The sequence below is a fragment of the Amblyomma americanum genome, chromosome 7 (genome assembly GCF_052857255.1).
Source record: "Amblyomma americanum isolate KBUSLIRL-KWMA chromosome 7, ASM5285725v1, whole genome shotgun sequence".
Lineage (NCBI taxonomy): Eukaryota > Metazoa > Arthropoda > Arachnida > Ixodida > Ixodidae > Amblyomma > Amblyomma americanum.
The window spans coordinates 141,195,054-141,218,093 of NC_135503.1; the positions used below are offsets into that span (position 1 = coordinate 141,195,054).

At 49.5% G+C, this 23,040-nt stretch overlaps 1 protein-coding gene across 1 annotated transcript in view; it reads right to left on the reverse strand.

Annotated features, from left to right (window-relative positions):
• The window catches only part of LOC144098112 (uncharacterized), a 59,039-nt gene extending 36,297 nt beyond the window's left edge, over positions 1-22,742 (reverse strand). Inside the window, exons 1-4 of the mRNA XM_077630659.1 lie at positions 22,446-22,742; positions 22,274-22,366; positions 9,116-9,456; positions 6,049-6,264 (exon numbers count right to left, since the gene is read on the reverse strand). Coding sequence (XP_077486785.1) covers positions 6,049-6,264; positions 9,116-9,456; positions 22,274-22,366; positions 22,446-22,683 — 888 coding nt within the window. The 5' untranslated portion in view covers positions 22,684-22,742. The remainder of the gene's footprint in view (positions 1-6,048; positions 6,265-9,115; positions 9,457-22,273; positions 22,367-22,445) is intronic.
• Between the last annotated feature and the right edge of the window lie 298 nt (positions 22,743-23,040).

Consider the following 23,040-nt stretch of genomic DNA (forward strand, 5'->3'; position numbering starts at 1 on the left):
TACTACTACTACTACAACGACTACAGTAACGCGAAATCCAGGAACAGCCGCGTAACAACTGTCGCTGTAATAAAAAGCACGGCACACAGATAGAGGAAGTCGGTTCTTTTCACACAACATTTTACATACGCGCCTGGTTGCGCCATCTATACTACTACTACTACAACGACTACAGTAACGCGACATCCAGGAACAGCCGCGTAACAACTGTCGCTGTAATAAAAAGCAAGGCACGCAGATAGAGGAAGTCGGTTCTTTTCACACAATATTCTACATACGCGCCTGGTTGCGCCAACTTTACTACTACTACTACAACGACTACAGTAACGCGAAATCCAGGAACAGCCGCGTAACAACTGTCGCTGTAATAAAAAGCAAGGCACGCAGATAGAGGAAGTCGGTTCTTTTTACACAATATTCTACATACGCGCCTGGTTGCGCCAACTATACTACTACTACTACAACGACTACAGTAACGCGAAATCCAGGAACAGCCGCGTAACAACTGTCGCTGTAATAAAAAGCAAGGCACGCAGATAGAGGAAGTCGGTTCTTTTCACACAGTATTCTACATGCGCGCCTGGTTGCGCCAACTTTACTACTACTACTACTACAACGACTACAGTAACGCGAAATCCAGGAACAGCCGCGTAACAACTGTCGCTGTAATAAAAAGCAAGGCACGCAGATAGAGGAAGTCGGTTCTTTTCACACAATATTCTACATACGCGCCTGGTTGCGCCAACTATACTACTACTACTACGACTACAGTAACGCGAAATCCAGGAACAGCCGCGTAACAACTGTAGCTGTAATAAAAAGCAAGGCACGCAGATAGAGGAAGTCGGTTCTTTTCACACAACATTCTACATACGCGCCTGGTTGCGCCATCTATACTACTACTACTACAACGACTACAGTAACGCGAAATCCAGGAACAGCCGCGTAACAACTGTCGTTGTAATAAAAAGCAAGGCACGCAGATAGAGGAAGTCGGTTCTTTTCACACAATATTCTACATACGCGCCTGGTTGCGCCAACTTTACTACTACTACTACAACGACTACAGTAACGCGAAATCCAGGAACAGCCGCGTAACAACTGTCGCTGTAATAAAAAGCAAGGCACGCAGATAGAGGAAGTCGGTTCTTTTCACACAATATTCTACATACGCGCCTGGTTGCGCCAAATATACTACTACTACTACTACAACGACTACAGTAACGCGAAATCCAGGAACAGCCGCGTAACAACTGTCGCTGTAATAAAAAGCAAGGCACGCAGATAGAGGAAGTCGGTTCTTTTCACACAATATTCTACATACGCGCCTGGTTGCGCCAACTTTACTACTACTACTACAACGACTACAGTAACGCGAAATCCAGGAACAGCCGCGTAACAACTGTCGCTGTAATAAAAAGCAAGGCACGCAGATAGCGGAAGTCGGTTCTTTTCACACAATATTCTACATACGCGCCTGGTTGCGCCAACTATACTACTACTACTACGACTACAGTAACGCGAAATCCAGGAACAGCCGCGTAACAACTGTCGCTGTAATAAAAAGCAAGGCACGCAGATAGAGGAAGTCGGTTCTTTTCACACAACATTCTACATACGCGCCTGGTTGCGCCATCTATACTACTACTACTACAACGACTACAGTAACGCGAAATCCAGGAACAGCCGCGTAACAACTGTCGTTGCAATAAAAAGCAAGGCACGCAGATAGAGGAAGTCGGTTCTTTTCACACAATATTCTACATACGCGCCGCGAAATTCTGTCCCAAACTTAATGGCGATAACACCTGCTCTAATGCGGACCATTTGCGGCACCTTGCTCGCAATATTGTTTCCCAATCGTCGTATTTCTTTTACTTGCTGCTGCAACGCCGGCCGCCGAGATGGGTTCTTCCGGTGCCCATTTTGTAGACGTTGTGAATCCCCAATACAGTTGTGAGACTACTATCCGCATCATGCTGAGCTTGCCACAGCCCAAGCTGCCCGTGTCCAGAAGTCGGGACATTTCCGGCGGGTTCGCGACTGGGCACATGGAACGCGGTGTGCAACCCATCAAAAATTTGAGAAGTGCAAATTGACTACGCCGGATGACTTCCTCTCAGTGCGAAGGGCGCACCACACAGTCTCACTGCGTTTGCTTCAGATTCCGAGGAACTAAGGTCATCGAGGAAGCAGGACGGCTGGGAGAACCAAGCCTGGGGTCTGGGGAAGTCGTCTTTAGCCCCGAAGTTGAGAAGAATGGTAGAATTATTAGCTCTTTAGAGTTGCCAGTAAATCCTAAAACCTGGGAAAGCCCTGCGATCTGTGTCAAATAAGGGCTCGTAAGTCAGACGAAAACGCAGGACACCACACTTCGCAAACGCCTGGGGCGTAAGCCACTCAGTAGGTCCGCAATTTGTGAAATCCTTATATCAATTAGGACGCAAGCTGTTGGAGTGTGGAAGCAGCCCTTTCCGGCACTATGTCGAAGATTAACATCGTGGAAGGGTTCCTCCCGTGTTTGTAACTACACTCCAAACACAAATATGCCTCTATGGGAGTAAGAAGGGACTAAGCTGTACTCTAGCGCTCTTCTTTTTATAAAGGGGAGTGGGCTAGAGAACAGCCTACTACTGCATTTTTACTGTTTTCTGCTAAGAGTGTAACTTTGAGAAAGACGCGAAGCACCATTAGGGTGCTGGGAAAACTCTCGGGTGGCGGAACCTTCTATAACCCCGCCATACTTCCATAACCCTGCCTAACGACCAATATCCCAACCCGCAAATGCTATCCGTACCCGCTGCTTCCCATGACAGATTTGGGGAGTCTTCCCAGGAACCCTTCTCCTGCTGTGGAGCGCCGAAAGTAGCCGATTCTCAATTAAGTTATCTTTACCTTCCGGTGTTACCCGCCGCGGTTACTCAGCGGTTAAGGGGCTCGTCAACTGAGCTGAAGTACCCGGGTTGGAAACCGACCGCGGCGGCCGTGTTTCGATTGAGGCAAAACGCAAAAGGCGCCCGTGTGCATTGCGATGTCAGTGCACTTTAAAGATAACCAGGTGGTCAAATTTATTCCGGAGACCACCACTACGGCACCTCTTTATTCCATTCTTTCACTCCCTACTCTATCAAATACCTTTTGGCGCGGTTCGGGTGTCCACAGAGATAATCGAGAAAGTAAGTGCGCCACTTCCTTTCCTCAAAACGAAATGTTTACCTTCCAGTGACAAAATCCCAATCACTCGATCTCGTTACACGCATCCTTTATAATATAATTTTTGGGGTGGCTTCCTGGTCTTACGGGGTTGGGATATGAGCGCTCTCGCACATAATAATAATAATAATAATAATAATAATAATAATAATAATAATAATAATAATAATAATAATAATAATAATAATAATAATAATAATAATAATAATAATAATAATAATAATAATAATAATAATAATAAATTTTTTTTTATTTCCGCATTCCAATACAAATGCGGGCGTGCCAAAGCCTTAGAAGGCTTGAGTGGCAGCGCCCGGCAGCAGACGGCACAAAACTCGTGCACCGAGCACACAAACAAAAAACAAAAAAGGGGGGTGAGAAAACTAAAATGAATTCGAAAAGCGCGGACGCAAATATGCACACAAGCGAAGAGAAAACAAACAAAGAAAACGAAGAAAAATGTAAAATCATAGTTTCAAAGCAAAATGCTGAAGCTAAGAACGTAATTTGTCAAGGCAAGCTTTCACTATTTTTTGAGTTAGCAGGAAACATTTCTTTAGGTAACCGGTTGGGAACAGAAAGACCATGATGTTTTCGCAGACGCTGGCCGTACCGGGTTCGCAATCTAGGCACGAAAAAACGATCAGGAGTTCGCATTTCTTTGACCGGAATATATGGTGTACAAAAATCGCTTGTCCAAATGTGCTTAAAAACTACTGATTCAGAAAAAAGGCGAGAGAAGTCAGGCTTGTGTAAAAGTTCAAAAACGCTACTACCTTCATTTCGCGCCTTACCATATAAAACTGATTTAAGGATAGATTTCAGAATGCTGTCGACCTTCTTTCGCCAAAAGGCGGAACAGAAATAAAAGCAGCAAATACCATAACGTAACACACTGTAGGCTAAGACGTATACAATTTGCTTGCGTACAAACATAGGGCAAAGGGTCTTAATAGGAGGCATCCACCGATGCTGCGCTACCAGACGGCTCGAGCGTCGTCGCGGCAAGCGCGCCATGTTGGCGGTCGTTTCACGCCATGCAGCTCGCGCAGTGACGCACGGTACGCCGTGAGGTACCTGGCCTGAATTGTTAGGGATCCGTATCATCTTTGCACGTTGTTCAGTACCTTGTGGAACGCGTATTATGCATGACGCTTGAAATCAGAATTCCGTGATATAGCCAAGCTGCCTGCCGCAACTTGGCAGCAAAGCTGGCCGGCTGCACTGCAAGCAAGAGTGTACGAGACTTGCAGTTTAATATCTCTTGATAGCTGTCAGCTACTCATGCAGGACACATCGTGCACAGCACACGATCAGTTACCGAAATTTCAAGACTGGCACCGCGGAAAATTCGTACTTCCAGCACTGTAGTCCGCGAACTGCCGAAGCTTCACAGACGGTGTTTCAGCACGAAAGCAAAGCCTCATAGCTGCTTTATTTATATAACAGAACGGCCCAGAAAATACTGTCATGCACTCGCAGCACGAAGGGTAGACCTAGCGAGAAGGTTTTGCAGTTTTGGTTGCAGCAACGTAGCGCTGCTTCGAATGCGCAAAACCTAGAATCTAGGCCGGTGTGCAGCGATTCGGCTAGGTTGCAATAGAAACGCGTCATTTTCAGCAGACAGAAATGACAAGTTGAGCTAACTAAACGAACAGACACGTTTATTTACTCACCTCTCCAAAAACGGCACTTCGGTCGTCGCCTTCCTCAGCACGGCGCTTGCGCTCTCCCGCTTGTCAAGCATTTCCACCCTCGCATAGATTTGTACGCTTTAATTTCTTGGCCTATCAGCAAACTTAAGCCTCGCAAAAGTCTGGCCTCGCTATCGGTGAATTCAATGCGCGACAGCAGTCCTGCACGTCGCACACCACGCCGGCGTCTCAGCATTCCTACGGGTCCATGTTTTCCCAAAGCGGAACCTCTTCAGCCTTCCCGCCCTTTTTCAGCTGCTTTACGCAGTTCACGGCATATCCACTCAGCCTCTTGGTGTTACGGGTTGGTGAGAAATTATCTGCGGCGAGAGGCGAAATGCACTCCCATTTCACATATCATCAGCGAGTTAGATGCTGCGAGTGGCCGCGGCGGGCGCGTGCGCGACCACCAACGTGGCGAATGCCGCCCAGGCCGCTAGCGCCCCCTGCGGATGACGTTATGTAACTACGTCATGTATGTCACATTATCACTTCATTCGCTGGGCATTTTTCCCGTTCTGTTGCAGCATTATCGCATTTGCCTGCGCATGGTCTCTGAAGGGAGTGCTTTTCAATTTATTCGGAAGAGCTGGTCTGCCGCGCTATTGTGAAAACAACGTTTTTTTAGCAAAGCGCTACTATGACCCTCCGCAGCACATGCGACAGGTGTTGGCATTTGCCTGCCACAGTGCAGACTGCGTGCCTGAAGTAAAGCTTTGCCGAAAGCGAACTTTCGCATTCGCAGGCCCTACAAGCAAGACGTACTACCTTCGTTAACGGATGTAAGAACAGCGTAGAAAAATTGTTTCAACCCGACGGCTAATATCCCTGCCGTTATTTTTGTACGATAAATTTGCAGGATCGCCTTCCTTGGAAAATACCTGAAAGCACTCATAGCACAACAAACTTCTGGCTCAGACGGTGCTCATGGACCCTTTAAACGACGAAATGCGTGAAAAGAACGTCGGCACTTTTGGGGTGTTAGACCTTCGAGAGGGCAGAACCAGCGCCTATCGCGAGGCGTGTTCAGCTTTGGTGAACCCCACAGCAGCACTGTGCGGGGCTGTCCGAAGCAATGTTGTCGCAAGCTGCGAGTTGCCCTAGAGTTGCTGTAGGCACTTACACAGTAGCTCTACCTTACCCGGTCGTGTGGCGCCCCTGTCGGCCCCTCCTTGGCGGTCGTCGCCCTCAGCCGCTGCTGCTCGGAGTAGCGGCGCAGGAAGAGGTTCGAGCCAGCCCACGTGGCGGGCGACAGCGCCATCGAGGAGGAGAAGGAGGAACGGAGGGAGCGCCCCACGTCGCGGAAGCGCCGGATCGTCGACAGCCTCCGTGTCATCCGCTCGTTGGGGCCACCGTCCTGCGCAGTTCGGTTGAGGAGCAGCAGAAAAAAAGGAACGGGTCAAAGCACCAGATGGGCTCATTAAAGGTGCAGCGTATTTATGTCAATGAGTTAGACAGGCAGAGCAGACCGATGGGTCTAAAAATTAACATGCAGAAAACCAAGGTAATGTTCAACAGCCTAGCAAGGGAACAACAGTTCACAATCGGCAGCGAGAGCCTAGAAATTGTGACGGAATACGTCTACTTAGGGCAGATAGTGACAGCTGATCCGGATCATGAGAGGGAGATAACTAGAAGGATAAGAATGGGGTGGAGCGCATATGGCAAATTCTCGCAGATCAAGAGTGGCAGTTTACCAATTTCCCTCAAGAGGAAAGTGTACAACAGGATAATCTTACCGGTACTCACCTACGGGGCAGAAACGTGGAGGCTAACGAAAAGAGTTCAGCTTAAGTTAAGGACAACGCAGCGAGCCATGGAAAGAAAAATGATAGGTGCAACGTTAAGAGATTGGAAGCGGGCAGAGTGGGTGAGGGAACAAACACGGGTTAATGACATCCTAGTCGAAATCAAGAGAAAGAAATGGGCTTTGGCAGGGCATGTAATGCGAAGGCAAGATAACCGCTGGTCCTTAAGGGTAACGGAGTGGATTCCAAGAGAAAGTAAGCGGAGCAGGGGGCGGCAGAAGGTTAGGTGGGCGGATGAGATTAAGAAGTTTGCAGGCAAAGGGTGGATGCAGCTGGCAAAGGATAGGGTTAATTGGCGAGACATGGGAGAGGCCTTTGCCCTGCAGTGGGTGTAGTAAGGCTGATGATGATGATGATGATGATTTATGTCGAGCAAAAATAACCTTTTGCGAAGAATGTTCGTGTCAGCCCCTGTAGAAGTTGTGCGCATTAACAGTAGTAGCCTTACCGCATTAAAATGAATGCGAAGTGAAAATTTTCTCGCCATCTCAGGAGAAACACATTTCAAATAATATATGAGTTCTAAGAGTCTCTCTCCCTCAGTTTGCTTACGAATAATTTTAGCGTATAGGTGAAGGGATCGTGCTTTCAACATTTTAATAGTTTCACCAAAAATGGATATTCATAAAGCTCTTTCGCTTATGCTTATGGCACACGTCTTTGTGCACCCGGACTGACCTGGCCTAAATAAAGAGAGGACACGAGAATATGCTTGACCAAAGAATGAAACGAATAACTTCTTACTGGTTACTCAAATTGGCGCCAAAAGGGAAGACCAGTGGTCCGCACTAAGAATCATCCCATAGTGGCAGTGCCTGCCTTTGTGAGTGCCTCCGATAGCCGCAATCAACAAAATACAATCTTTTGTGGCAGATAATCCAGAGCCTTTCTATTAGTGACCAGCAGTTTCTTGTTTATTTTTGAATGCCGATAGGCCCCTACTGATTCCCCCAAGTCAAGTTGTACCCCAAGTACAGCACTTTTCGACAGCCCACACTTTGGTATTACCACTAACTGCCTTGAATTCTTTGGGCATTCAGTGAATAATCCTTATCATGCAGCGGTTTTATTTAACGGTAGTTTTATCATCGGTGGCATCAAGACGACAAAGATGGTAACGCTACACAAATTTTGTTTTTAGTAAAAATAAATTTTATGGCTTTCTGTTGCTGCGTCAATATTTGTGTGACAGTAAAGAGCCATTATTTACTAAAAAATTACATCTGAAAATATAAATATTTGCCCATCATTAGATTACTCCTGATGACGTCAAAACAGAAAAGAACTCCGTCAACACCGTTAGAACGCTAATGGCAGCTGAGGCTAGCTTCAGTTATCATTGCCGCGAAAATTCGGTTCCTGTCGCTGCATTTTACTTGCGAAAACGGCCGCTGGCGGCTACACCTGCAGAGCAGTTTTTGACTTTCACTACTTATAACAAGGCTGTTTTCAGTGTAAATAGATTCTATGTCATTGGCAGCCGCTAACAATCTGCACATGTCAACCTCAAATTATCCTAAGTAACCTCTAAATGTCCCTGCCATTCTTGAACTCCAGGCATAATGGAAGCGAACAGAGAGTTGAACCGTAATATTGCAGTAGTTAGCAATATAAGCCAGCTGCGCGTCACTTTTTGAGCCTCGTAGAACACGTATATTCGCTGCAAGAAATAAATCAAGAGTAATGAAAGACGTTGGACATGCTGGTACCTTGAGGATATTCATGTGACGTCGCCTTCCTCTAATGAGGCGCAGTTCTTGAGAGTGAAATAAAAATAATAATAAAACAGCGCTAATCAGGACAGCATCCAAGAACAGCTCCCACCACGAGAACTAAATACAAATCCAGTGGAGCATCTCTTTCTTACCATGCTCCGTTTTCAGAAAGTCAGAGAACAAAATTGAGATGTTCTTAACGAGGGGAAGTGCTCATTAAATTCCGCTTGCACGGTAGGCAACCGTGAGGAAAGGTATGAAGAAAAGAGTCGAAAAAAGCAGGTGGAAAGAGGTACAGTGGAGGGGTAGTAACGCCTATTGTTGGGCAAATAGGCGAAACATTTGAAGAAAAAATTAGCCAAAGAACGCGGGGCAAGGGGTTCAGAGCAACACGAACGCAATTCGTCCTTCACTCTTCTTCCCTTGTCCAATGGATTTTGCGCAACGCTTTCCTTGAATTAAAGGAACACCTCAGGTACCTCAGCGTGCACTGTCATCGAACAGCCAAACTGTCTTCTTAGCATTTCGTCTCCACCAACCGCGGCTGCCATGGCAAGGTTTACTGATCACGACATCATGGCAAGCAACACAACGCCCCTGGAAACAAAGCCGTCGCAACAAGCCGTAACTGCTGTCGTGGATATGCCTGTTGTGCCGCTTCCTGAGTTAGGGTATGTATACTCGCCTGATAACCGGCACGCAGCGCCTCTTCGGCCCCACTCATAGGCAGAGTTCTGTCAGACCGCCATGATCGGATAAGGCGACCGGCCATCGGTTCTTCCCCTGCGGTCCGAGTTCCCTCAGCGCTCGGAGGCGCTGGGGTCATCGGACCAGTGAGCTCTTCACCGGGCCCCTCTTGACGCTGCTCAAGGTCCTTGTCGGGGGCTGCATTGACGTCCTCATATGCTATCTCCAGGGAAAAAGGAGATGGCACCACGACGGGCTCTTCGACGACCAAGGCGTTTTCGTCGCTTGTGTAAGCAGTGGGCTGGCAGACGCCGTCGAACATGGCGGTGATAGGTGGGGCTGCGTCAAATAAAGTAACAAACATATTACATTGCTTCGTGTGCACGGGTTACCGCTTGTGTAGACTGATTTCCCATAGTGACCAGTACACACAGCAGTTTAAATCACGCTGTATGTTTTGTTTGTATGAGAATACATTGGCAGCTCGTCAGTTGAACTAGTACATGAGTTTGTTACGGTTGTCGCAAATTTTGAAAGCCTGCTCAGGCTTGGTGCTGAAAGCCTGCATGCAGTAATATCATTAGTCTTATCGCGTTGTTTACGGCCCTGCGCACAACACTAAGCTCCCCCGCCACCCCCCGCCTTCGAATAGCATATTCCTTTAAAAGTTCGGATGGTTGTCGCTGTCTAAAGTGATATAACCAGAGATGGTCATCCTCACGAGGGTAAACCCTCATCAGCGCGTCCTCAACCCACCTCATGAGGATTTCAGTCGGTGAGGGTGAGGGAGGACGAGGGTGAGGGAGGAAAGACATGGTGAGGTGGGGGCGAGGGAGGGAAAACATGCTGAGGTGAGGGAGGGTAAGATACACTGTCTGGGGGGGCGGGGGGGAGGGTGGCGGCGCGCACCGTGCTCCAGGCTAATGCTTTTTGTCTATGCAGCCCGTTATGAATGCCCGTTTTAAAACACTATTTTTTATGGTGAAGGTTCCTGGAAAAGACGTGTAGCTTCTGCATTCCGGAGGTACACGAGGCGAACACGAAAGGCAGGGAGCCGCACGCCATCTCCGTCGCCGCAATGTACTACTCCGCTGTCATTGCTGTGCCGAAAAAAGCTTTCTTCTTACTCAAAAGGCCTTTTTTTAGCAACTGTGTAAAGGCTTAGGTAAAACACTTTTCACAGTGCGCTCACAAGAGGGCACTAGCCGGCCCGTGAGGGTGGCTGCCAGTCCAATGGGAACCGTGGTACCGCAGCCAACATTTTCATTAACCGCCCCGAGTCTGTCAGATGATCAGAGTGTAGAGTAAAACATGTAAAAATTATAGCTAGCAAGACCATTGAAATCCCAAGTTCTAAGCCTTGTTTCCCGGAACTAAGCCCGATTTCAGCTCAGTGAGGTTTCAAGGAATTGACAGCAGCGCAAAAAATGCTTCTACGAAATTTCACTCTCAAATCGAAGCCAGTTGGCAGCGTTGGTGTAGATTTTTTTCATTCACACTACGAGTAGTTAAGCATAGTCGTATCTCCTTTCTATTTTCGCGGGAATTTCGGTATAGGAAAGCGGTGCTCAATGGGATGGGCAAAGCCAACCACTGTAGTGTTACCATGGAAATAAAGCAGAAGCTTAACAACCTTGGTCTCAGTCATCGCTCACTTCGCCTTGCATTGTGCGATGAGCTAAAAATGAAAACGTTGTACGGCGCTCCAAATAACTGGAACATCTCTTTGTTTATTTCTGTCCCTCCATGGTGAGACGTGTGACCACGTAATCGCGCTTCTGAGTTTATGAGCCAAATTTCTTGCAGGCATGGTACGGAATTGACACTTCAGCGTTTGGGTGATGTGTAGAAGTGCAAGCAAAAAAATCATAGGCGGTTTAACCTGGGGTTAACCACGAATTATCGTGCCCTAGCAGAATCAGATCAGGTATTTCAAGGTTTATCTTGACTTTCTATGCTTCTGCATGACCTGAACATGCTTACTTTTGTTGATATATCATATGACGTAAGCCTGCGTGATATTGCATCATTTTAGACATGCACTGCGGTAGAATTGGTCAATCTATACATTCACATATCTTTGGGAGTCCTGATTCCGATCCTGAGCAGAGGTGTAAAGGGCCACTGCCCTGCGATGGCAGGTGCTGCCATTGGTGGGGCTTGTGAGACCCATGTGGACCCTGAGCAATATCTCGCGACTAATCACTAATTGAACTGCCACGGTGGGCAGCTTGCTCGCAAACCGATGGGCAGCTTGTGATGACGCCACGTCACGTGACCAAGGTGGCCCACGTAGTAGAAGCAGGCTTTGGACATAATGACAACCACCTTTCGACGGAGTGGAAGCGCTAGGACACTAAAATGGCAACCACAGGAATCGTTTACTCCATACTCGCTGAGTTAGTGATTACCATTATTCGACCCAAATGCTGCATTTTAGCGACCCGTTTGATTTTCAAGTGGCCTCAATAATGTTTTATTTTAAGCAGCAGCATAAGAGCTTCCCAGCAGCGGAAAGCCGGCATAGCATTGGGGGAAGAACTAAATAAATTAAAAAACTAATAGCTTAGCAAGCGGGATACGAACCCGCGGTGCCGCTGAAAAAAATCACTTCCGCTGGCCGCTCCTTCTGACCACTATGCCATCGCCACAGCTTTCTTAAAGCACGGTATTTAATACATTGAAAATATAATATATTTACATTAACTAAATTACAAAGGCTTTAGGAAAGTACACGATACACATCGCTGTGACATTCCTTGTGTGTGCTGCGAGGTTCCGCGTTCCACGGCGCGGCGTAGACGGAGACCCAGATGACAGCGGCATCATCAATTACCCAGCCATGCACTTTGAGTGACGACCAGAACGAAGGGACCCGCCGCCGTGACAGCGGCATCATCAATTACCCAGCCATGCTCTTTGAGTGACGACCAGAACAACCGGACCCGCCGCCGCCGCCGCGGGGAAACAGGCTTTATCCTCCCCAATTTGCGTGGCCGTTCCAGGTGCGGCCCTCCCGGGCACATTCCAGGACAAGGGAGCTGTCAGCGGGCCAGAGCGCGCCGTACCACAGCCGACGCTATGCGCTACCGCGAAGACAACATTCTTTCCCTCCTTCCCCTTTCGACGTGGGCTATCGCCGGGAAGGCACCCACAGCTTCCCGCCGTGCCTCGTGAACAAAAGCGCATTCCCAGAAGGGCCGTGACGGACACCTGTCATGGCGGACAGGCAGTACTCGCCAAGAATGTGGAAAGACAGGCGCTAGTGAATTAGCTCCGAAGAGAGAGCCTGTGTATAGTCTCACTTGAGAGAGAGTGGTGGCGTTTTTGTTGTTTATTTAGTTTGTATTGTTAACAGACTCTGGGGTCGAGGCTAAGCCCAACCCAAGGGGTTGTCCCCATCTCGCATGTTATTTTGGATTGAAGAATTGATGCTTTGGGCGGGCCACTGGAAATGACCGCCCTTAGTCCTTTGTTAATCAAGTGCTTAAAAGCACATGTAAACGGATGCAGTCCAGTCTGAGCTGGGGCTCCATGCTTAGCATGTAATGTGATGCTACTTAGGCACTATCCTGCCCGGTCGATGAGTAAAGTAGTGCAAAGTTTGTTCTTTTGTAAATTCAGTTCTGCTTTTTCCAGTTTAACTCTCTGTATATGTATGTTGTAAAATTATGCTCTGCTGTCATCATCTACAACCTCGCCTCCTGTTCATCTTCCAAGCCGAACGACACTAGAGGAAGGGTTTGTGAACCATCCTCGAAGAAACGGACGACTATTGAAATTCTACTGCATAAACGCTCAGGACGACATCGTTCGCCAAGGGGGCCTTCAGCGCCGAAGCCCGACGGCGTGCAGCTTCTGCCAGCAACCGCTCGAGCCCAACTCCGGAGCCACTCCATCGCCCCCATGAAGTCGTCGGCACGTAAGCTCGGACGCCCCAGCCTCTGATGTATAATTTTAATCATGTGTAATTATTGAATATACCTGTTTGTTTAAACTGAGCCATACGGTGTCTCTTTGCCTCTCCGTCCCGTGTGGACCTGCGCATTATGGGGGTCATCACACTGGTGTCAGAAGTGGGGTCTCAAAAGCAAATGTCCTCTGAATGCTGCGACATTCATGACTTCAAAATTGTAATCAAAAGGGAATCACGGGACTGATTGTGGGACTTTTACCCCCATTTGAGAGGCTTGAGGCACCGGAGGGCTTGAAAAAAAAAATGTCTTTATCTGAGGGAGCTCCCACTCCACAGCCGTCGCTCGGAGCAAGCATGCTGGCATTAGGAAGCGTCATTCCGACGTTTACGGGAGATAAGACAGGGGTTCCAATCTGCGATTTCTTTTCCATGCTAGAAGAGATTGGGAAAATGGGGGGATGGTCCGATGCTCAAATGCTGGGAATGGCGAGGTGTAAGATGGCAGGAGCTGCTCATGATTTTGCATGGCGAGACGAAAAAGTAAAATCCACAAAATCATTTGCGGAATTTAAGAAGCTCGCGTTTGAGCATTTTGACACTGAACCACGTCACGTGCGAGTACAGAGGTTCCGTGACGCCGGACAGATGGTAGGGGAGGACGTGCGAACGTTTGCGTCGCGGCTTCAGCGCTTAGCGCGCGATACGTTAAGCAGGGAGGAAGAAGGAGACCAGCTTAAGAAGAAATACGCGGAGGATATACTTAAAGAGGAAATGACCGCTTTGTTCGTGGCTGGTCTGCAAGACCCCGTGCGCCGGTTCGTGCTCTCGCGCAAGCCGAGCAATTTCGACCAAGCCGTGGAGGCCGCATTGGATGAGGAACAAAATGAGGCGTTAACGACAGCCGCAGCGAGAGTACGCGTCATAGAGAGAGCGGTGCTCAACCCTGAGGTTGCTCTCTTGACAGAGCGGTTAGATCGCTTAGAACAGCTGCTATCTCAGCAGGTAGAATGCCAGGTTGAAGCGCGCGCTCAACAGCGCCCATTCGCTGGAAACCGGAGACCGCCACAAAGCTACAGGCGCGGTATGCGAGATTTTCAAGAAATCGTATGCTTTGCTTGCCAGGGTCGCGGACACATCGCCAGGTTCTGCCAAAACGTGCGCCGTGGGGAGCCACAAAGAGAAGCAGGCGAGACACGCCCTAAGCAAGCCTACAGCGGGGCTCCAGATACCGAGACAAAAAACTAGTTAGTACTCCCCAGCCTGAGGAGCGTGGGGAGGGAGCAGTAGATGATGAGGTGGTGGTAGTTTGTGTGGCCGACGAGGCATGCCCTGTTGTGCGTTGCAAGTTAAATGGTTGTTGTATGGAATTGTTGATAGATACGGGGTCAAAGGTGACATTGCTTAAGGAGAGCAGTTTTAACACGCTTCGAAGGAAGGGGGACCGCGAGGTGTTGGAAGCGTCTGGTGGTATGGCAACCAAATTTGTAGGCATAACGGGGGATCCTCTTGGCATAAGTGGACTCTACCGGTTACACTTCTCTCTCGGCGGAATTGCATCGGAGCACCCCTGCTACGTATGCCCGGACACGGTGTCTCTGCCAAACGGAGTGTCAGGTATATTAGGGCAGGATTTTTTGAGAAAAGGGAAGGTAGTAGTCTCATTCTCTGAGGAAGAGGTTAATGCGGGCGGCTCAAAAGTTCCGTTTTTGAACAGGAGAGGGGCTGAGAATCGCATTACCGATATTGACACCCGTCAAACAGTGGGATCATTGGAGAAGGTATATTCGCGGGTTGCCGTCCGGCTGGTCGAGGAGGCGGTCGTCCTTCCTTGGTCGGAGCACATTTTGTACGCGTTTGTGCCTTCAGATGTAGAGAGCGGCGCCGTGGGAGTGCTTGAGCCGGTCGACTCTCTCAGCAATGGCCTGAAGGCAGCCGCGTGCCTCGTGACAGTTAATGACGCCCACAGAGTGCCCCTACGGGTGGTTAACTGTAGCCAGCAGCCACTGAGCCTTCCCAAGAACAAAACATTGGCTTTCTTCACCTCTGCGATAGAGCAACGTGAGCCCACCGATACGGTACTCGCAACTGTAGAGCATGCTAGTCCTTCGGCTGCTCCAAAGGTGTCGTTCGATCTTTCTCACGTAAAATCCAGGGAGAGGGAGGCTCTGGCTGGTTTGCTGAACGACTACTCGGAGGTATTCGCCGCGTCCAACCTGGATTTGGGCTGCTGTGGCGTTATAAAGCACAGGATAGAAACCGGCACTTCATCGCCCGTTTACCAGCGTGCGTACAGGATTCCTTACTCCCAACGTGAGGAGATGGAGCGGCAGGTGCAGGACCTGATTGATCGCGGCATTGTCGAACACTCAAAGTCACCCTGGGGAGCACCAGCACTATTGGTGGAAAAGCCAGATGGCTCGTATCGATTGGTAGTGGACTACCGCAAACTAAATGCCGTAACTCGCATCGATCCATACCCCATCCCCAATATACAGGAGACGCTTTCTCAGCTGGGCTCTGCCAAGTACTTCACGGTAGTGGACATGGCGGCGGGATTCTGGCAGATAGCAATGGATCCGGCAGATGCCGAGAAAACGGCATTCAACACGCCCTCAGGGCACTATGAATGGAAAAAAATGCCGATGGGTCTGGCCAACAGCCCTGCTGTCTGGCAGAGAACCGCTGATGTTATCCTGGCAGGTCTTCTGGGGAGGCTGTGCTTCGTGTATATGGATGACATTATCACATACAGTGACAGTTTTGAGAACCATTTGCGCGATATTGAGCAGGGTTTGGTGCGACTAAGAGGAGCGGGTCTCAAGCTGAAGCCCTCTAAGTGCCAATTCCTCAAAAACGAGGTGAAATACCTCGGGCACGTTGTTTCAGCTGACGGCGTGCGACCGGACCCTGAGAAACTAAGGTGTGTCTCGGATTTTCCATCCCCGACTAGCGTCCGCCAGGTCCGGCAGTTTCTCGGCCTGATCGGTTACTACCGAAGGCACATAGAGGAGTTCGCCAAGCTCGCTAAGCCGCTCACCGCCTTAACAGCCAAAAATGTCGCCTTTCGCTGGGACGAAAACGCGGAGAATGCTTTTGGGGCCCTGAAAAGGAAGCTAATGAGTGCACCGCTGTTGCGCCACCCGGATTTTAGTTTGCCCTTCGTTATGGCCACAGATGCGTCAAAGTTCGCAGTTGGTGCCGTGCTATCTCAGGTTATCGAGGGCAAAGAACATCCCGTTGCTTTTGCTAGCCGACAGCTGAGCCCCACAGAGCAAAAGTACGGAGCTACGGAAAGGGAGTGCCTCGCCGTTGTCTGGGCAGTAAAGCACTTCAGATGCTACCTTTACGGCCGCAAATTCAAGCTGGTCACAGACTGCCATCCTCTGAAATGGGTGATGAGTGTCAGGTGCCCTAGCTCGCGACTCGCTAGATGGAATCTACACCTGCAGGAATACTGCTTTGAAGTTGAGCACAAGTCAGGAAAGACACATCTGAATGCTGATGCACTCAGCTGCACAGCTGCCGTGGCAGCTATAGATGAGTTTGTCCCCGTAGTCGACCCCGCCGAATTACGCACAGAGCAGTGCAAAGATCCTGACCTGAAGCGAATAATCGAAAGCTTAGAGGGCGCACCGTCTCACCCCGAACAGCTAGGTTATTTCATTGGCAAAGACGGCACCCTGTGTCGGCGCACGAGGCCAACCAGGAAAGGGAGACCAGAGAAAACCGCTTGGGAGAGAGTCGTCATACCTCGGTCGTGGACAGAAAGGGTTCTTCGCGCGTTTCACGATGCGCCATGCGCCGGTCATTTTGGCGTAGCGAAGACACGCAGGCGTGTGGAGCGTTTGTACTTTTGGAGTAGCATGCGACAGGATGTTAGAGACTACTGTGCGAAGTGTCATTCCTGTCTCGAAAGAAAAACACCCAAGGGACGAAGACCAGCTCCAATTCAGCCGTTCCCTGAGGTTTCGGCTCCCTTCGAGCGGACAGGTATGGACATAATGGGCCCCTTGCCCACGACCACTTCCGGAAACAAGTACATTTTAGTATTTGTCGATCACCTTTCAAAATACGCGGAAGCGGTAGCACTCCCAGATCAGAAGGCAGACACGGTTGCAAGAGCATTTGTCGAACAGATCGTGCTCCGACATGGACCCCCGAGGCAACTCTTGACAGATCGGGGAACGAACTTCGTGTCGCAGCTAATGAGGAGAGTTTGCGAGCTGCTTAAGATCGCTGAGAAGCAGACAACACCGTACCATCCGGCTTGCAACGGCGCGGTGGAGCGACTGAACCAAACCGTGGCCGGGTTCCTGTCGCATTTTGTTTCGCGCGACCAGCGGGACTGGGACTTGTGGCTCCCGTATGCAATGTTTGCCTACAATTCCGCAGCACACGAGAGCACGGGCGAATCGCCATTCTTTCTTCTCTACGGCCGAGACCCGGACCAGCCTAGTGAAGTGCCAGAGGGCCCCCGTCGTGTCCCATACGCTTCACTGGACGACTATAAGGTTGAGCTAGAATCGCGCTTGCAAGTGGCGAGGGACATCGCAAAGGAGTCCTTAAAGAAAGCGGCGAAGCGCAGGAAGGAGGTGCACGATCGCAGTGCTCGAGACGCGCCGGTTGATGTGGGGGACAGCGTGTACATTGAAAACAGCCAAAGGCAGATTGGGCTAGCTCGTAAGTTCCAGACGAAGTGGAGAGGACCGTGCGAGGTTGTCGAGAAGCTTTCTCCGGTAAACTTCAGAGTCCGAGACGTGAACCGGCGTTTGATAAGGATACACGCAAATCGCCTCAAGTCGGCACCGGTTCAGTATTCACGAAATGAGGAAAGGGAAAGCGCGGATTTTGATGGGGACAGAAGTGAAGCGGAGCGCGCAGATAGTTCGCAAGAAACGCCCTCTCCTGCATTTATTCGGCAGGCGCCCGAGGTGACGGCCGGAATGCCACCGGATTTACTTCATGCATTGCTAGAAGAAGAAGCGCGCGAGGTTGCCGCGCAGATAACGCCAGGAGAGGCTCCTGCCACGAGCCCTCGCGAGTCCCAAAGCAGACAAAGGGGCACAGACTTACTTAGTATGACTCATGAAGGCCGATATCCGCTGCGAAATCGGAAAGCTAAGTCGGACTAATGGCGTAAACAGAGCGGAGTTGTGAACTGGTTAGAATTGTGTAATGCCGCAGCTCATAACATTGCGATGTGCTTATGTGTTAAGTTATCGGAGTTGGTAGTTAAACCTTTCTGTCATTAAGTAACACCTTCACAGGAGAGCATGCGGAGCGCATGCAGAACCTGCCCTACTTCCTTTCGTTATCTATATTTTTGTCTGTGCCGTGATCGTGCTAGAAGTGGGAGCTCCTTTGTAACTGTGGTAAATTTATTTCGTCCAGTTTGGACTAGAAAGGAGAGGCTTGGGTGCTGAGTTTCATGTTTATCTGTAAAAGAAGATCAGTGCTGCCCCTGGAGACGCCAGTATTGACAGCGGAGGCATATGGTGTTGTGCAGTGGTGTTGAGTGCAGCGAAAAGTGTTTTGTCGGACGCACTGTGCGAGGCGATTCAGAAAGACAAGGGGAGTTGCAGGGACTCAAATGTTCGGAGAACATTCTTCTGGAGGGTGAGCGAGTGTGACATTCCTTGTGTGTGCTGCGAGGTTCCGCGTTCCACGGCGCGGCGTAGACGGAGACCCAGATGACAGCGGCATCATCAATTACCCAGCCATGCACTTTGAGTGACGACCAGAACGAAGGGACCCGCCGCCGTGACAGCGGCATTATCAATTACCCAGCCATGCTCTTTGAGTGACGACCAGAACAACCGGACCCGCCGCCGCCGCCGCGGGGAAACAGGCTTTATCCTCCCCAATTTGCGTGGCCGTTCCAGGTGCGGCCCTCCCGGGCACATTCCAGGACAAGGGAGCTGTCAGCGGGCCAGAGCGCGCCGTACCACAGCCGACGCTATGCGCTACCGCGAAGACAACATTCTTTCCCTCCTTCCCCTTTCGACGTGGGCTATCGCCGGGAAGGCACCCACAGCTTCCCGCCGTGCCTCGTGAACAAAAGCGCATTCCCAGAAGGGCCGTGACGGACACCTGTCATGGCGGACAGGCAGTACTCGCCAAGAATGTGGAAAGACAGGCGCTAGCGAATTAGCTCCGAAGAGAGAGCCTGTGTATACTCTCACTTGAGAGAGAGTGGTGGCGTTTTTGTTGTTTATTTAGTTTGTATTGTTAACAGACTCTGGGGTCGAGGCTAAGCCCAACCCCAGGGGTTGTCCCCATCTCGCATGTTATTTTGGATTGGAGAATTGATGCTTTGGGCGGGCCACTGGAAATGACCGCCCTTAGTCCTTTGTTAATCAAGTGCTTAAAAGCACATGTAAACGGATGCAGTCCAGTCTGAGCTGGGGCTCCATGCTTAGCATGTAATGTGATGCTACTTAGGCACTATCCTGCCCGGTCGATGAGTAAAGTAGTGCAAAGTTTGTTCTTTTGTAAATTCAGTTCTGCTTTTTCCAGTTTAACTCTCTGTATATGTATGTTGTAAAATTATGCTCTGCTGTCATCATCTACAAGCTCGCCTCCTGTTCATCTTCCAAGCCGAACGACACTAGAGGAAGGGTTTGTGAACCATCCTCGAAGAAACGGACGACTATTGAAATTCTACTGCATAAACGCTCAGGACGACATCGTTCGCCAAGTGGGCCTTCAGCGCCGAAGCCCGACGGCGTGCAGCTTCTGCCAGCAACCGCTCGAGCCCAACTCCGGAGCCACTCCATCGCCCCCATGAAGTCGTCGGCACGTAAGCTCGGACGCCCCAGCCTCTGATGTATAATTTTAATCATGTGTAATTATTGAATATACCGGTTTGTTTAAACTGAGCCATACGGTGTCTCTTTGCCTCTCCGTCCCGTGTGGACCTGCGCATTATGGGGGTCATCACATCGCAAAAAAAAATGAACCGACGCTGAGGCGGCGATCAAACATCGTGCGTTAACACACCTAACATAGGTCGCCGGTTATAATCGTGTGCCACCATCCCAAACACTCTGTGACAAACGGTTGAGCCGCAATGTGCATATGAAGATTCGTAAAGACGTGCAATTGGGAGTACCTATGTCGCCAATTCGAATCCCTGCCGCTAGCTTGGTTCTAACTAAAATAGTCAGTTTATGTTGCAGAACACGCTCAATGGGATGACGCCAACCGGAACATTCTGCGGCAAACGGTTGGCCCACAAATATTGCACGAATCTTGGGACCAAGTGGCCCGACTTTGACGCATATATTTACATATCTCACAGCGCAACAAAAACGGCACGAAGGACGAACGAAAAGACAAACGGGGTATAAATAGCGGATCGACATAGTTTAGCTTTCAGTTGGAAAGGTGGGCGAATATTCAGAAATTTCGAATACCGAATCGAATATCCTCGTATTCGATTATTCGAAACTAATCAAATATATCCTCAAGTTTTCGAATACATTTCGAATAATTGGAGCGAAGGTCGAGTAAGGCCAGCTGTATTTTTCTCGGGTGACTGCTGCGAATACAGGGACCATACACGCCGCATTATCATGTTGCCGCGATCGGTATGCTCGGGATGGAGGGTTCAGCTCCGCGGTGCGGTCAATTCGCGTGGCGGTGCTCGTAATCCTCAAAGATGGCCTCAGAGATTGGACGACGCAGCAGTGCCCAGATAGGTTCAGCAAACCCAGCCTTAATGTCTGACCTCGGAGGCGAAGCCTAATACGTAAGCCCTCTTCCACCTCATGCACGTAGATGTTGTGCTAGTTTATTATCTTCCGTTATCAAGAGTAAAAGGTACTTTTTCTATGCGCATAAACATTTCAGTGTAAAAGTTAATACACTTTGTGCTGCGGACCCCCCGACCGAGATGGATGTTGCCTGTTTTAAAAGATACGGCTATAACCGCGAGGGCAGCGCGTCGCTGTTCCTCAGGATTGCTCATTGAATATTCGCACAAGTAGCGAATATTCGTTAAAATCTTCGTATTGCATTCGGTTCCTTCATTATTCGATTCGTATTCGATTCGGTTTTCCCAAAGAAGAGTGAAGGACGAATTGAGTTTCTATCTGGCTGAGTTTCTAGCAGTGGTTCTGGCTCTGCGCAAGGTACTCATTTCTTTATGAGCGGTAATAATACTTACGGACTCTTTATCTTTATCCTTATGCACTTCCCTGTCTGCGTGCACTGAATCGTAGCTCTTTTAGAAACTAAAATTCCTGATCCCTCAACATATCAAATCAATTCGATTTATTTGGGTTTCCGGGCCCAGGGGTCTTCTATTAAATGAATCAGCTGATGCTCTAGCGAAGGCAACCCTGAGTGGACCGATTGTTGACCCCCTTCCAACAACTGCTTACATCACGGCGGCACGATTTCGAATGTACACTGTAATGAAAGAATTTGGCGCATCAGCGCTTGCTTCATTGGACGACTTCCAACACCTCCTGTTCCCTTGGAGAAGCACAGCATGGCGATGGCGCAAACTTGAAGTTTCCTTCACGCGTCTTCGTTGCCGGGTGCCGCAACTAAATTGTTACCTCTACAGGCCTGGCCTGGCGATCTCCCCATGGCGTCCGTATTGTGCTGAGCCGGAAACAATAGAGCACTTTGTTCTCTTTTGTCCTCGCTACTGATCGATCCGGAGGCGACTATTAGAGGTCTCAATGCAGAATCTCAATTTGCGTCTGTCTTCTGCGGTGGTTCTGTCCCTTGGCGCTTCTATGCTTGGCCATACCAATGGGAATGTTTGCTCTGCCGTTCAAAATTATCTCCTAGAATCAAAACGTCTACCATCATAAGCTTTCGTACTGCCCATACCATCATAAGCTTTCGTATGTGGGTAACTACTTTTTGCAATTCCTACTTTCTCTCTCAATATCTCTTTTTTTTTTTACAGATTCCCTTACCTAATTTTCACTTTGTTAGGTCGCCCTAACCTCCTGCAGCCTCCACTGCTACGGAAACTGAGTTACACAATTTTTATTAGGTCATCCCACGCTTGCCACCTGCAATCTGCAATTTAAATAGTCACCGCCTGGTTATGGCCAATCCCCCTTATGGGTATGCGCCATTTGTGAGGGGAACAACAACAGCTATAGCTATCGTGTCACTCAAGGTTTAACCAAAGCTAAACCACCGCCAATTTTTTTTGTTACTGGTGCCCAACCGCTGCTGTTTCAGTGAGGACGCTCGATAACCAAAGGTGCACCTTACGTGTTTTAGTCGCAGGTGTCCCGTCAGGCGTCGCGGAGAGCTGAACGGAGGCTGCTGAGGCCGATGGGACGGCTGCATCGGCGTCGGGAATGGCTGCGAGAGAAAGTTTCGTTTTAGGCTAGAGTCTGCTGTTCCTATCAGGACGCTGGATCAGCCGAAAGCTTCAGCTTACGTGTTTCCGCCGCTGCTGTCATGACAGGTGCGGGGAAAAGCTGAGCGGAGATTGCTGAGGTCGACGAGACGGTCGCGTCGCGAATGCCTCCTGGTGTGGGCTTCGCCTGAGAACTTTCTTCGTCGGCTGTGGACAGACGCGATGACGTGGACGAAGGGGTGCCGTGTCTCTTGTGAGAACGGCGCGACGTCTTCTTCGACTTGTGTTTCGTCGTCGCAGCTTGCTCCGCAGGCTCCATGGCCCCATAGGATGAATGGTCGGGAGGGAGCAGGCGACAACAGCTTTCTTGTGAAGAGAATCGTTCCGCCGGTCAATGTAAGACAGAAAGCCAACAGAACGCTGGTCAACCCGATGTCTTCCTTGTTCTTCTGTGAGAGCGGCGCGTGCGTTTGCAGCTGATGATGATGATTACCTCAGGCTTAATGGCACATGCCCACGGCGGGGGATTTTCCAGGGTGCATTGCTGATACACACTCATGAGCAAGGAATGGAGTAATTGGATAATTTTGTGGCATAGACTCGAATTTGGATTTTTAAAAATTAGGAAAATGAAATGAAAAAGCATTCAATTCTCATTCTAGCGGAGTAATCTACT